General features: G+C 51.7%; 1 protein-coding gene across 6 annotated transcripts in view; it reads right to left on the reverse strand.

Annotated features, from left to right (window-relative positions):
* LOC116941918 (uncharacterized) overlaps positions 1–13,367 on the reverse strand; it is a 122,745-nt gene that overhangs the window by 63,363 nt on the left and 46,015 nt on the right. For all 6 annotated transcript variants that reach the window (XM_076067679.1, XM_076067686.1, XM_076067693.1 and 3 more), the window contains 3 exons: positions 6,411–6,503; positions 1,988–2,234; positions 117–234 (listed from right to left, as the gene is read on the reverse strand). In XM_076067679.1, coding sequence (XP_075923794.1) covers positions 117–234; positions 1,988–2,234; positions 6,411–6,503 — 458 coding nt within the window. The remainder of the gene's footprint in view (positions 1–116; positions 235–1,987; positions 2,235–6,410; positions 6,504–13,367) is intronic.

Consider the following 13,367-nt stretch of genomic DNA (forward strand, 5'->3'; position numbering starts at 1 on the left):
TGGGTGGCTATGATGATGATGGTGGTTGCTGGTGCCGTATGAATGATGGGTGACGATGATGATGTTGCTGCTGCTGTCCCGTGGAGGATGTGAACGAGCTACGGGGACGTCCTCACCGTCCACCCCCGCGCACAGACGCACGGTCCTGCCGTGCCCTGAGGGCACGAGCCTCCGTTCTGGCACGGGCACCTCGCCTCCTCAACGCAGACGCCCCCTGCGCATCGCTCGTCGCAGCTGCACGCGCCACGGGCCAGCCACGGGGAGGTGGGGGGGCAGAGAGAGTTGAGGGAGAGGTGGAGGGGGGGACATGATGTGAGGAATGGGGAGGTGAGGTTCTATTCTCGCGTATGATGCCAGCAACTTGGTTCAAGATGCCGATGCCAATGTCGAGGTCCTGCTGCTGATGCTGCTGCTGACCACGAGGAGAGGGCTTCAGCAGAGAGAGAGAGAGAGAGTTCGTGTCCTTTTGATTTTCCTCCTCCTCCGTTGAAAGTTCACAGACTACTACAGTGGGTTTACTCTACGGTCCAAGGGAGTCTCATTTGCAAGCGTGACCTTGGGCATTCGTCTGTCAGTAGGTGGGCGATCATTGCTGCTGCTGCTGTGTATGAGTATCATCCCATTTGAGTAATTTGCGGGTAATTTTGTAATGTTATAGGGGTCGGTGTACCTACACTTTTACCCACCACGCACGACCCTGCCCATGGACGAACTGTGGTGGGGTAGTAGCGGGGAGAGGGTGGAGGGCAGGGGATTGAATAAACTTGCCCACCGTTTCAACTGCCGCGCCGGGAAATCGAACCGGCGACCAGATGATGATGGTGGCCGTGATTTACGTCTCTACGTGGAAGGCATTCAACCAATCACGCTCGCCTCGGGGCGCCGCGCTATCGCCTGGGGGTGGCAGGCTGGGAGGTCCATAGGGGGGATGCATGGCCCGGGGCAATTCACACCGGAAGTATTATATCTGACGTGCCGTCCAAACGCCCCCCCCCCCTAAGCGTGGGGCCCGGGGCAATCTCCCCGATTCGTCGTACCCCAGGGACGGCTCTGGTGGCGGAGTGGAGCTTTCTTTGAATCCTTCAAAGCGCCCCGCTCCAATTTGATATCGGATCAACGCCCACCCATCCGCCTCATGCTCGCGGGGGATCTCCCACCCGCTCCCAAGAGAAAGGAAACGCCGCGAGGCTTAAAGCGCCCCCCCCCCCCTCCACGTCCCGTCGCGGGCTATCGACGATGAGAGCAAGGATCTGACAGCAGCGAGAGAGGCAGAGAGAGGCAGAGAAAAGGGTCGCGTGACGACCCAGCCGCAATTCCTGCCGTCACGGCATCCATAGCGACATAGACCTGACCCAGCGATTCCAAAACTCCGCTCCTAAACAACCATGTCTACGTTCATAGAGCCAATTCAAACCAATACTGATATTTCAGTGTGCGCGCGCGCGTTCACGTGTTCCGCGTGACGCAGACAACGTGAATGGCATTGCGCGTAACGCGGGCTGTGTTTAACAATCATGGGGTGCGTGCAGCGTGGATAGAGTTAATTCGTTACTCATTGTTTTTTTCGGTAAAGTCACGTATGTAGAAATACAATAAAATTATATTAAAACAAAAAAACAATCACGACGTTTCGATCACAACGCAAGCGATCTTCATCAGGTGTCAAGAACAAATCACCTCTTGATTGTTCTTGAATGTGATGGCATCATAACGTGGTCCCTCGGATGGCATCTCAGATGGCATCATAAAGACGGCATCATAAAGATGGCATCACAAAGTGGCCACTCAGATGGCATCTCAAAAGAATGACGACGACGATGGTAAACCATAGCCGTTCTTAATCCACCGATGGGATGATGAACACGATGGGCACAATTGGGAAAAGCAACCGTACGAAGAACAGACGGCAAAACATACAAATAAACGAACGAACGAACGATCGATTCATGTTCCACCGTCGATTCAATTGTAAGCGACGATTCCTCACAGCGGCGCGGTGAACCCCGGCTGGCACACGCACTGGCCCGTGGCGGGGTGGCACGTGGCCCCGTTGTGACAGCGACACGGCGCGAGGCAGCCCGGTCCGTACGTCCCGGGGGGGCACGGCTCCCCGCACTGGGCTCCCCGGAACCCCGGGGCGCAGTCGCAGACCCCCGTCAAGGGGTTACACCGAGCCCCGTTCAGACACTGACAGCGGTGGCTGCAGTGTGGACCCCAGCGGTCGCTGGCGCAGCCTGGGGGGGGGAGGGGGAGCAGGGCGTGATCCGGCTCACAGCCAACACCAGCGACGATTATCTGAACCGGTCCTGGGCCTCCGCTAGGTCAACTCAGCCTCAAATGAGTCGTCGATGCGGTTGCGTGAACATCGCCACTGGGGAGACAAAGGCGGCCCGGGCGTGGTGACGGCCACCCACCCCCGTCGTGTGCCGAGCCGGCCTTCATAGGTGCTGCTCGCTAACAGCACTTGCCCTAACAGTCTGCTGAGGCTATATGGGGGATCTTTATCTTTGTCTCTATGCATGCACGTACCGTATGTCCAAAAACTAAGTGCGGATGGGGGGAGGGAGGGAAGAAGTGGGGGAGGGAGATGGTTCTGTGGAATGGGGGTCAAGGTGAGTTTTAGGCAGCGGGGGGGGGGCAGGAGGTGGGGGAATGAGGGAGAGGGGGGGCGGTTCTTTGAAATGGGGGTCGAAAGGGGGGTCAAGGTGGGTGGCGGCGGCGTTGGAGAAGCCTCAAGTGGGGGGCTGTGAAGGAGAGGAGGTGGGGGTGATGGTGGAGGGGGGGGGGGGAATCAGGGACACGGGGAGGCGAGCTCATCACGTGCCCGTCACGTCGCGGTAAACGGCGGCGAGAGGCTCGCGATTATTCCGCACGGGGGACACCGGCTCACAGTCTGCGGGGTCATGAGGTCATATCTCAGTCGGGGATCGACTCAGTCCATCATCATCATCCTTCATCACCCAACATGATCCCCATCATCATCATCCTTCATCACCAAACATGATCCCCATCATCATCACCATCCTTCATCACCAAACATGATCATCATCATCATCGCCATCCTTCATCACCAAACATGATCCCCATCATCATCGTCGCCATCAACATATTACCCTTCGTCACCATAATCGATATCATCATCATCACCACCGTTTCTGCCATCATCGTCGTCATCCACAACTTCATTATAATCACTATCAACACCATCACCACCGTCAAACAATCAGTGATGCTTTCCTGAATGAATAACCTCGCAATATAATGTGAAGTTAATTATTAATTCTCGTATTAATGCATTAATATTAAATTGCCGAAACATGTCAATGCCGATCAGGATCAAGACGTCATTGTGGCCAAAGCCGTTGATGCTTCCACCACAACAACAAACACCACCACCACAACTCGCTGCTTCCACCACGACAACAAACACCACCACCCCTCGCTGCTACCACCACAAGACACCACCACCACTCCACCACCACCACCACAACTCGCTACTACCACCACCAGACACCACCACCACAACTCGCTGCTACCACCACCAGACACAACAACAACAACCGCCATTCGCCACTAAGTGGCGGTGACGTCACCACGACGCTTGTGCCAGGCTATGTGCACCCTGAGGCCACGTGAAGTGTCGAACGCCCGCTGGCAGGAGGTCACGGGGCAGACCCAGGTGCCACGGGTCAACTGACTGAGATGACTGGCTGATGCACCACCTGTGCCCCCTACTGTGCCAACCTGCTGTGCTTTAGCCACCCGGCGCTCCGCTCGTTGTTCTGAGCGTCGCTCCTCCGCCCTCCGCTGTTGTTGGAGGGCGACTGCCTCCAACTGCCCAGTAGCATCCTTCACGAGCCTCCTCCACAGAGGCCGATCTTGACACCGCTGGTACCAGTCATCGGCAAGTCCACTCAGCTCCACGTCCTCCTGTACCACATCACTCCATCTCTTCTCTAGCCCGTGCCGCGCCCGCTTGGCCCCCTCAATCCGGCCAAACAAAAGTTGTTTCGGCATGCGGTGGCTGTGCATGCGGGCTACATGACCCAGTCATCGCAGCCTTGCCTGCCGGAGGAGCTCACCGATGGGACCCTGCCCAGATCTTTCAAGGATTTGTGAGCTCCTCACACAATCCAGTCTGGTTAAACCCAGGATGGATCGTAGGCAGGCCAGCCTAAATGTTTCTAACCGGCGAAGATGTTCCATTAGGGGGGTCCACGTTTCGCAAGCGTAGAGAAGGGAGGGAATGACCGTGGCCGAGAAGACCTGAAGCTTAGTGCGGAGCGACAGACCAGGTAGCTTCCACACAGCGTTACGCAACCGATGAAAAGATATTGCCCCTCGACTGATTCGGAGTGAGACCTCTGCTGTTAAACTGGAGTCAGTCATAAGCACACTGCCCAGGTATGGGAAACTCTCCACTCCCTCCACAACTGCCCCATCACCGATTGGGAGTTGTGGGGGTGGAGTGTCCGATGGTACAAAATACCCAGGCAGGTGCTTAGTTTTGGTGGTGCTGATGGTAAGGCCCCACCTCTTAGTGGCACGCTCCAGTCTCAGCAGCAGCGTCTCCAACTCCTCCTCTGACTGAGCAGCTATTACCAAATCATCAGCATACGTAACGTGGTTGAGCAATAGGGAGCCATCCCTTGACCGCACCCGGGCATCGATTAGCCTCCCATTATATCTGTACCACCACCAGACACCACCACCACTCCACCACCACCACAACTCGCTACTACCACCACCAGACACCACCACCAGATACCACCACCACCCCTCGCTGCTACATTCGATCATGCGGTGGCGCTACTAAGAGCGACACGTGAGCACTCGCGTGGTCCCTGCGTGCCAGGTTAGGTACATGCATGATGACGTCGGCGGCAAGAAGAACCTGAGCAATCGGCGGAGCAACCAAATCGCTCTCGAAATCATCGCGCGCATGCAACTCACTCGCCTGCAAATGCTTTGTCCACATCGTAGCGAACAAAGTGGAAATGCAATGCTGCATTCAGAATTGTGACGGCCAATCACAGTTGCGCAAACGTGCAAGCACGTGGCCACGAAGGCCGCCGCTACAAATCGTCGAGCAGATCAACTATTGAAAGTCGAGTCTGTTGTCTCTACCGTAAGCAGCAACTGATTGCGCAACTCCTCGTAACTGGTTGCAATAAACGTCCACGCATAAGCGATTCAGGTGCATGCAACCAATGCGTGCAACCGGATCGCAGAATAATGGACCCAGCTTCATGGCGGGCGTCTGCGGGTTTCAGTTCTTTGTGCAGTCCAAGCCCTTGGCAAAAATGGAGGCTCACTTAAGAGTATGGTTTTGCATCTTGTTGTTGTTGTTATTCTGGTTAAAGGCGATGTGCCTCTAGTTTATCCACTGGGATCCAGCGAGAGGGCTCTTCCTTCTCGAGGCAGTCTCAGCATCGGATCGCTTTGTAGCGACAGCCCACTGAGCCTATAAATTACCCGGCACTATTATTTATTTTACATCTTCCTTTGACAATCGCTTTAGGTGGGATCAACGTTGGGAGGGAGGAGAGGGGGTGGGTAAAGAGGGGGTGGGGGGGGGTGAAAGGGGTGGGGAGGAGAGGAGGTTAGATGGGGGGCGTGGGGGAGATCTCTGGCGGACTATATTCAGGCATGATCCCTCTATCCTCTCACACAGAGACCCCCTCTCTCCTCCCTTCCTTCCCCTGCTCCTAGCTAATGCGTCGGTGTCTCTGCGTCGGTGTCTCTGCGTCTGTGTCTCTGCGTCGGTGTCTCTGCGTCGGTGTCTCTGCGTCGGTGTCTCTGCGTCTGTCTCTGCGTCTGTGTCTCTGCGTCGGTGTCTCTGCGTCGGTGTCTCTGCGTCGGTGTCTCTCCGTCTGTGTCTCTGCGTCGGTGTCTCTGCGTCGGTGTCTCTGCGTCTGTCTCTGCGTCGGTGTCTCTGCGTCGGTGTCTCTCCGTCTGTGTCTCTGCGTCGGTGTCTCTGCGTCGGTGCCTCTGCGTCTGTGTCTCTGCGTCGGTGCCTCTGCGTCGGTGTCTCTGCGTCTGTGTCTCTGCGTCGGTGTCTCTGCGGAGGTGTCTCTGTGGAGGTGTCTCTGCGTCGGTGTCTCTGTGGAGGTGTCTCTGCGTCGGTGCCTCTGCGTCGGTGTCTCTGCGTCGGTGTCTCTGTGGAGGTGTCTCTGCGTCTGTGTCTCTGCGGAGGGTCGAGGTGGTGAACCGCCCTGGCGGATCCGCACAGCCGAGTTCGATTCGCGGCCACGGCTTACACCGTGCACTGCGGAGTGGTTTCAAACCCCGGGTCCTTTGCCTCCCCCCTAGGTCGACTCAGCCTTAACGTGACTACAGTACCGGTGTTTAAGACGATCAGCACTGGGGAGACAAAGGCGGCCGTGTGTGCGTGCAAGTTCAGCACGCACCGCTGGAGCAGTCGCCTCCTCCCCAGCCGGGCTCGCACAGACACGAGTCCGGTGCCACGCACTTCCCGTGCACGCACTCTCCTCGGCACAGCGCTGCGGAGGGAGGGGGGGGGGCAGGGGGAGTCAGTGGGAGAGTGAACGCGGGGGAGGCGGGGGGGGGGGTGAACGCGGGGGAGGAGGGTGGGTGGAGTGTATGTGGCAAGGCGTGAGGGTGCGTGTCAGAATGTGTGGCAGTTGTGCAGAGTGAGGTGTGTGTGTGAAGGCGTTGAAAGTGTAAGTAAGTGATGTTGTTTGTTTGGGGGGTTGCCGTGTTGGTGATGTGGAGTGTGCGGGGGGAGGGGGGCAGAACGCACAACCCTTTTTTCATCACGCGGAGAGGCAACACAACAACAACAATCGCTTGTCTCGTGCCTACACGCAACGCGTACACGCAGCGCATGCACGAGGCTGCTGGATCGTTCATTACAAAATGTTTAACAGTCGTAATTTTTTTTTGCAAACTAAATATCCAAGTTTCTCTTTCCATCTATGCCAGGTAGGTAACGTTCCATGGACGTGGCCCAGGGTCAAGGACGACCTCTGCGGCCTCAGCGGCCACGCGTGACCTTGAAAGACGACCCTGCAAACGCACAGCCATCCTACCGCCACTACTAAGCGCGAGCCGCTGTCTTTAGCCCTGCTGACAGGCGGCAGGTAGGCAGGGTAGGCATGGCAGGTAGGATTGGTAGGGTAGGTATGGTAGGTGGGAAGGAAGTGGTATTTGTCTAGATTCGCTTGGTATTTTCTCCAATTCGTTCCCATTGTGCTCTAAGGCACCATGTCACGAGACGGCGAATCTTGTCGGAAATATTACCGTGAGTAGTCCCGTATGGCTGCGCATTTGACATATATCGTTGTATAATAATGAAGACCATCACGATGCTTATTATGACAATGGTTATCAGGATTATGATGATTGGCCATGATGACAATCGTCAGGATTATGAAGATGATGAAGACGATGATTACAATCATTACTGTGACGATGACTGATAACACTGCTCTACAGCCAAAATGCTTCCGAAATAAATGTCGTCCAACTTTACTCATTCTGGGTCACTGAATGATTGGCTTTAGTTTTAAATATATTTTACTGGGTCAGTAAATACGACCCAGTAACATATCTACGACCCTTAACTTGGGAATGGCGGAGGATAAGTGAGTTATAAAGGGAAGGGATCTCAATATAAACTAGAAATGACCAAAATACATCTTTGACTGGATCAATGAATAAATCTATGACTGGTTTGGACAGTCTTTGTTTTTTGAGCAAAACAATGAATGATGTCATCTGAACCTGGTATTGCGTCATACATGATATGAATTGCATCATGCTATTCCTAGAGTACATGGATGATGCAATCATAACTAGGCGTACATCCCTTTGCTGAACAAATTGCCCTAAATCATCTCTAGAAATCATAGTGTCGTGCTCTCTTATTTGTCAGTGTTTGATTTTGCAAAGGGACACATTTCTGTAGAGCCAAAGTGAGCAGAGATGCCTTCTACTTGTGTGAACAAAGCAGTTAACTTTTGCTATGTTTGTGGTGAAGTGACTTTTGCATCACAAAAGTGCAGTATAACCACTATGGTTAAGAAAGCCTATCACCTTTTATTTTGGCTGCAAAATTGGAGATCAGGACAAAATGTGGGCTCCACACATACAGTGAGGGAAAAAAGGATTTGATCCCCTGCTGATTTTGTACGTTTGCCCACTGACAAATAAATGATCAGTCTATAATTTTAATGGTAGGTTTATTTGATCTGTGAGAGACAGAATAACAACAACAAAATCCAGAAAAACGCATGTCAAAAATGTTATAAATTGATTTGCATTTTAATGAGGGAAATAAGTATTTGACCCCCTCTCAATCAGAAAGATTTCTGGCTCCCAGGGGTCTTTTATACAGGCAACGAGCTGAGATTAGGAGCACACTCTTAAAGGGAGTGCTCCTAATCTCAGCTTGTTACCTGTATAAAAGACAGGCAACGAGCTGAGATTAGGAGCACACTCTTAAAGGGAGTGCTCCTAATCTCAGCTTGTTACCTGTATAAAAGACACCTGTCCACAGAAGCAATCAATCAGATTCCAAACTCTCCACCATGGCCAAGACCAAAGAGCTCTCCAAGGATGTCAGGGACCAGATTGTAGACCTATACAAGGCTGGAATGGGCTACAAGACCATTGCCAAGCAGCTTGGTGAGAAGGTGACAACAGTTGTTGCGATTATTCGCAAATGGAAGAAACACAAAAGAACTGTCAATCTCCATCGGCCTGGGGCTTCATGCAAGATCTCACCTCGTGGAGTTGCAATGATCATGAGAACGGTGAGGAATCAGCCCAGAACTACACGGGAGGATCTTGTCAATGATCTCAAGGCAGCTGGGACCACAGTCACCAAGAAAACAATTGGTAACACACTACGCCGTGAAGGACTGAAATCCTGCAGCGCCCGCAGGGTCCCCCTGCTCAAGAAAGCACATATACATGCCCGTCTGAAGTTTGCCAATGAACATCTGAATGATTCAGAGGACAACTGGGTGAAAGTGTTGTGGTCAGATGAGACCAAAATGGAGCTCTTTTGCATCAACTCAACTCGCCGTGTTTGGAGGAGGAGGAATGCTGCCTATGACCCCAAGAACACCATCCCCACCGTCAAACATGGAGGTGGAAACATTATGCTTTGGGGGTGTTTTTCTGCTAAGGGGACAGGACAACTTCACTGCATCAAAGGGACGATGGACGGGGCCATGCACCGTCAAATCTTGGGTGAGAACTTCCTTCCCTCAACCAGGGCATTGAAAATGGGTCGTGGATGGGTATTCCAGCATGACAATGACCCAAAACACACGGCCAAGGCAACAAAGGAGTGGCTCAAGAAGAAGCACATTAAGGTCCTAGCCAGTCTCCAGACCTTAATCCCATAGAAAATCTGTGGAGGGAGCTGAAGGTTCGAGTTGCCAAACGTCAGCCTCGAAACCTTAATGACTTGGAGAAGATCTGCAAAGAGGAGTGGGACAAAATCCCTCCTGAGATGTGTGCAAACCTGGTGGCCAACTACAGGAAACGTCTGACCTCTGTGATTGCCAACAAGGGTTTTGCCACCAAGTACTAAGTCATGTTTTGCAGAGGGGTCAAATACTTATTTCCCTCATTAAAATGCAAATCAATTAAGAACATTTTTGACATGCGTTTTTCTGGATTTTTTTGTTGTTATTCTGTCTCTCACTGTCCAAATAAACCTACCATTAAAATTATAGACTCATAATTTCTTTGTCAGTGGGCAAACGTACAAAATCAGCAAGGGATCAAATACTTTTTTCCCTCACTGTATGCTGCAACACTTGTGCAACAAATCTTCGACAGTGGTTGAACAGGAAAAGGAAATCAATGCCTTTTGCAGTGCCAAAAATTTGGAGAGAGCCAATAGATCATATCAGCAATTGTTACTTCTGCAAGGCGCCTCAGGTTGGGAGAGGTGTCTCAAAGAAGAAAAAGTGGACTGTGCATTATGCAAACATTCCATCAGCTATACGCCCAGTACCCCACGGAGAAGGACTGCCCGTTCCTGATGCACCAGAATCATTCTCATTGAGTCAGATGAGGAAGAGGATGAAACTTCTGGTCCTGAACCATCAAGGTCACATGACCCAGATTTTGTCCCATCTTCCTCCTCTGAACCACACCTCATAACACAAGGTGAACTGAAAGACCTTGTCAGGGATTTGGAACTACCCAAGATTAAGGCAGAGCTGTTGGGCTCCAGACTGCAGCAGTGGAATCTCTGGGCAGGTGATGTTAGGGTTTCCATGTTCCGTGACCGTCAAAAGGATCTTGTCCCATTCTTCACTATGGAAGGCGATCTTGTAGCCTGCAACAACATCGATGGTATGATGGCAGCCCTCAACATCGTTCATGATCCAGATGAGTGGAGACTGTTCAATGATTAATCGAACATGAGTCTTAAAGCTGATTGCTGCATAATAGCAATGTTTTGCCATCAATTCCATTTGGTCATGCAGTCCACATGAAGGAAACCTATGGTAACATGAAACAACTTTTGAGGTGCATAAACTATGACCAACATCAGTGGCAGCTTTGTGGCGACTTGAAGGTTGTTGCTCTCTTGCTTGGTCTGCAGACTGGATACACAGAGTACTGCTGCTGTTTTCTCTTGGAATGGGATAGTCGTGCAAGAGACTCCCACTACATCAATATAGATTGTCCACTCCGACAGTCATTGGAGCCTGGGAGGAAAAGTGTTCAGCATCCACCACTTGTTGAATCAAGGAATATTTTGTTACCACCCTTACACATCAAGCTGGGTCTGATGAAGACCTTTGTCAAAGCCATGGACAAAACACAAGCAGCTTTCAAGCACCTCCGTGGAAATTTTCCAAGGTTAAGTGAAGCTAAGATAAAGGAAGGTGTCTTTGTTGGTCCTCAGATTCGGGAACTTCTTCGAGATGATGCATTTGTAGTGACATCACTGTATGGTGCCAGCCCGGGATGTTCTTACATCGCGGACAGCACCGGGTGGGTTGCTGTGTGGGGCCGGCTCTAGCACAGCACGGTGTGCGATGCACCGTCATCGCGTACACCCCGTAGGCGGGTGTAGTACCAGCCCTAGCGGCGCTTGGTGAGCGCTGGGATAGCGCGGGCACCACGCAAGGGGAGCGGGAGAGTGTCAGCCCAGGGACAGGGTTACCCCGGGCCATGGCACTCTGGTTGACCCCGTAGACACGTGATCTGGAGTGTTCACAGAGAAGGCCCCAAGTGGGGGGGGGGGCTCGGAGGTGATCACGTGTCCGGGGAGAGCTCTCGAGGGGGATCGAGAGGGGGCTAGAATGCTCGAGAAGGCGGGCGGGGCCGAGGGCGGAGCCGGTCCCGACTCGGGAGGATATAAGGTGGGTCGCTGAGAGGGACCGGGGTCGCTTGGTTCTACAAGCTGGAAGCTCTACGTCTACAAACGGGAAGCTCTACGTCCTTCGAGGCATCAACACGTGGCCGAGGACCCGAGTGAGGGTCCGACCCTTCGTAGCTGTAACTCCTCAATATAGAGTAGTTGGCTGGGTGGTCACCACCCCAGGCTGTATCTGGTAAAGGTGCAGTTACCCCTTTGTATGTACGTGTTACAATAAATGTGTTGCCTCTGAAGAATCACGTCTGCGACTCAGTTGAACTCACGACACATTTGACAGTGCACTGTGTGGCAAGGAAAGACTTCCAGCTGTTGGCAACGCATTTTCTCGGAAACAAACAAGACAGACAACGACATACACAAAGCCTCGGTTGCAACATGTCACTAAAGATGCATTTTTTGTACTGTCATCTAGATTTTTTCCCCACCGAACTGCGGAGCAGTGAGCGACAAGCATAGCGAGTGATTTCACCCAGGACATTGCAACAATGGAGAAACGCTCTCAGGGCTAATGGAGCCCATCAGTGCTTGCAGACTATGGCTGGACAGTGACAAGAGATGGCTCAATTGAATGAACACAAGAAACAAGCCAAGAAGCGCCGAGTAGACACCGAATGAGAACTAAACTACGCGGTGTACTTATATAAATAATAATATTATTATTGTGTTATTTAATTTTATCAATTTATTATTTTATTCTCATTCTACGTGACTTTACCGAAAGAACCAAAGAAGATAAATAATAGTTTTTTTGCCTTTTGTTTCATAATACATTTTACTCACATAACCCTTTTACTGACTTTTAAAGTGTTGCATGAACAGGACAGGTAACATGTTATCATGTAAAGCAACCATAAACACCTGAAAAGACCTCGGTTTACAATTTATGAGTAAAACTCGACTATCTACACAATATACATAGACGTAAAATGTTTAAAAAAATCTAAATCCTGGGAACAGTAGCCAATCAGTTGTTTTAATTGTCATATTTGAGTTCAGCACATCAAAATCCATAATGAACAGCACATATTTCATCTCTGAAGCAGACAACGTCTAAACAAATTGTAGACCAGTGTGATTAAGTCGAGGATAATTACGACAAATGATCACTTGCAATTGCTTTTGACATTCTTATCTGTTTACATATTGGTACGATAGTCACCCTACGTATGTTTAATGTCTCTGTAACTCGCTATTCTGCTATGATCCGTCTAAAAAGAATCTGCCCGAGTCGATACGCGCTGCAGGGAATTTAACATTCATCTTTAATCTAACGTTGATGTATGTTCTATTTCTCATGTCGAAGGGCTTGTTTCGTGTGTGTGTGCTGATTTCTCACGTGCCTCAATGCTGTCCCTTATTTTATTTGGTTTTCGTTTGCTTTGTGCTTCATTGGTGACCCAGGTCACTGGTGCACAAACGAGAACCTGCCTCACTCTCCTAAGTTCTCGCGTCGTTGCACGAAATCGACTTGAACCTTGAACTCCGCGTGTCAGAGATCGACTGCGGCAGAGATTCTTCTCAGAAATGTCCCCACCCCCCCCCCCCCCCCCCCCCAATAAAATAAAAATTCAGACAACCCTTCACGATTGACACATTACGGGGCGCACTTACCCACACACTGCTATGAGATTGGCACATGACAGTCACTCTGCCTGTCATATGCTGCGGCACCCGACTCAAACCCCGCGACGAGGACTCAAACTCGGGAGTGTTTGGTTCTGCGGTTGTGGCAACGTAAGGGCAGCTTCACCCCCCCCCCCCCCCCCTGTTCCCTCACTCCCTCGCTCTCCTCGCACCATCGCCCACCAGCCCAAACCCACTCTGATCCCTACTTCAGTCGCGTCTCTCAATATTAACGCTCTCCACACGGACTCATTATTATTGTAATTACAGCGGTCATTACCACGCCGGGAGCTGCCACGGGTTGCTGACCTTGCGAGGGACTCTGCGCGTGGTCACTGGGGGAGGGAGGGGGCGGCACTCGCGTGCCGAG

Source organism: Petromyzon marinus, chromosome 1 (genome assembly GCF_048934315.1).
Source record: "Petromyzon marinus isolate PM22_M1 ecotype Great Lakes invasive population chromosome 1, UKy_Petmar_22M1.pri1.0, whole genome shotgun sequence".
NCBI lineage: Eukaryota > Metazoa > Chordata > Hyperoartia > Petromyzontiformes > Petromyzontidae > Petromyzon > Petromyzon marinus.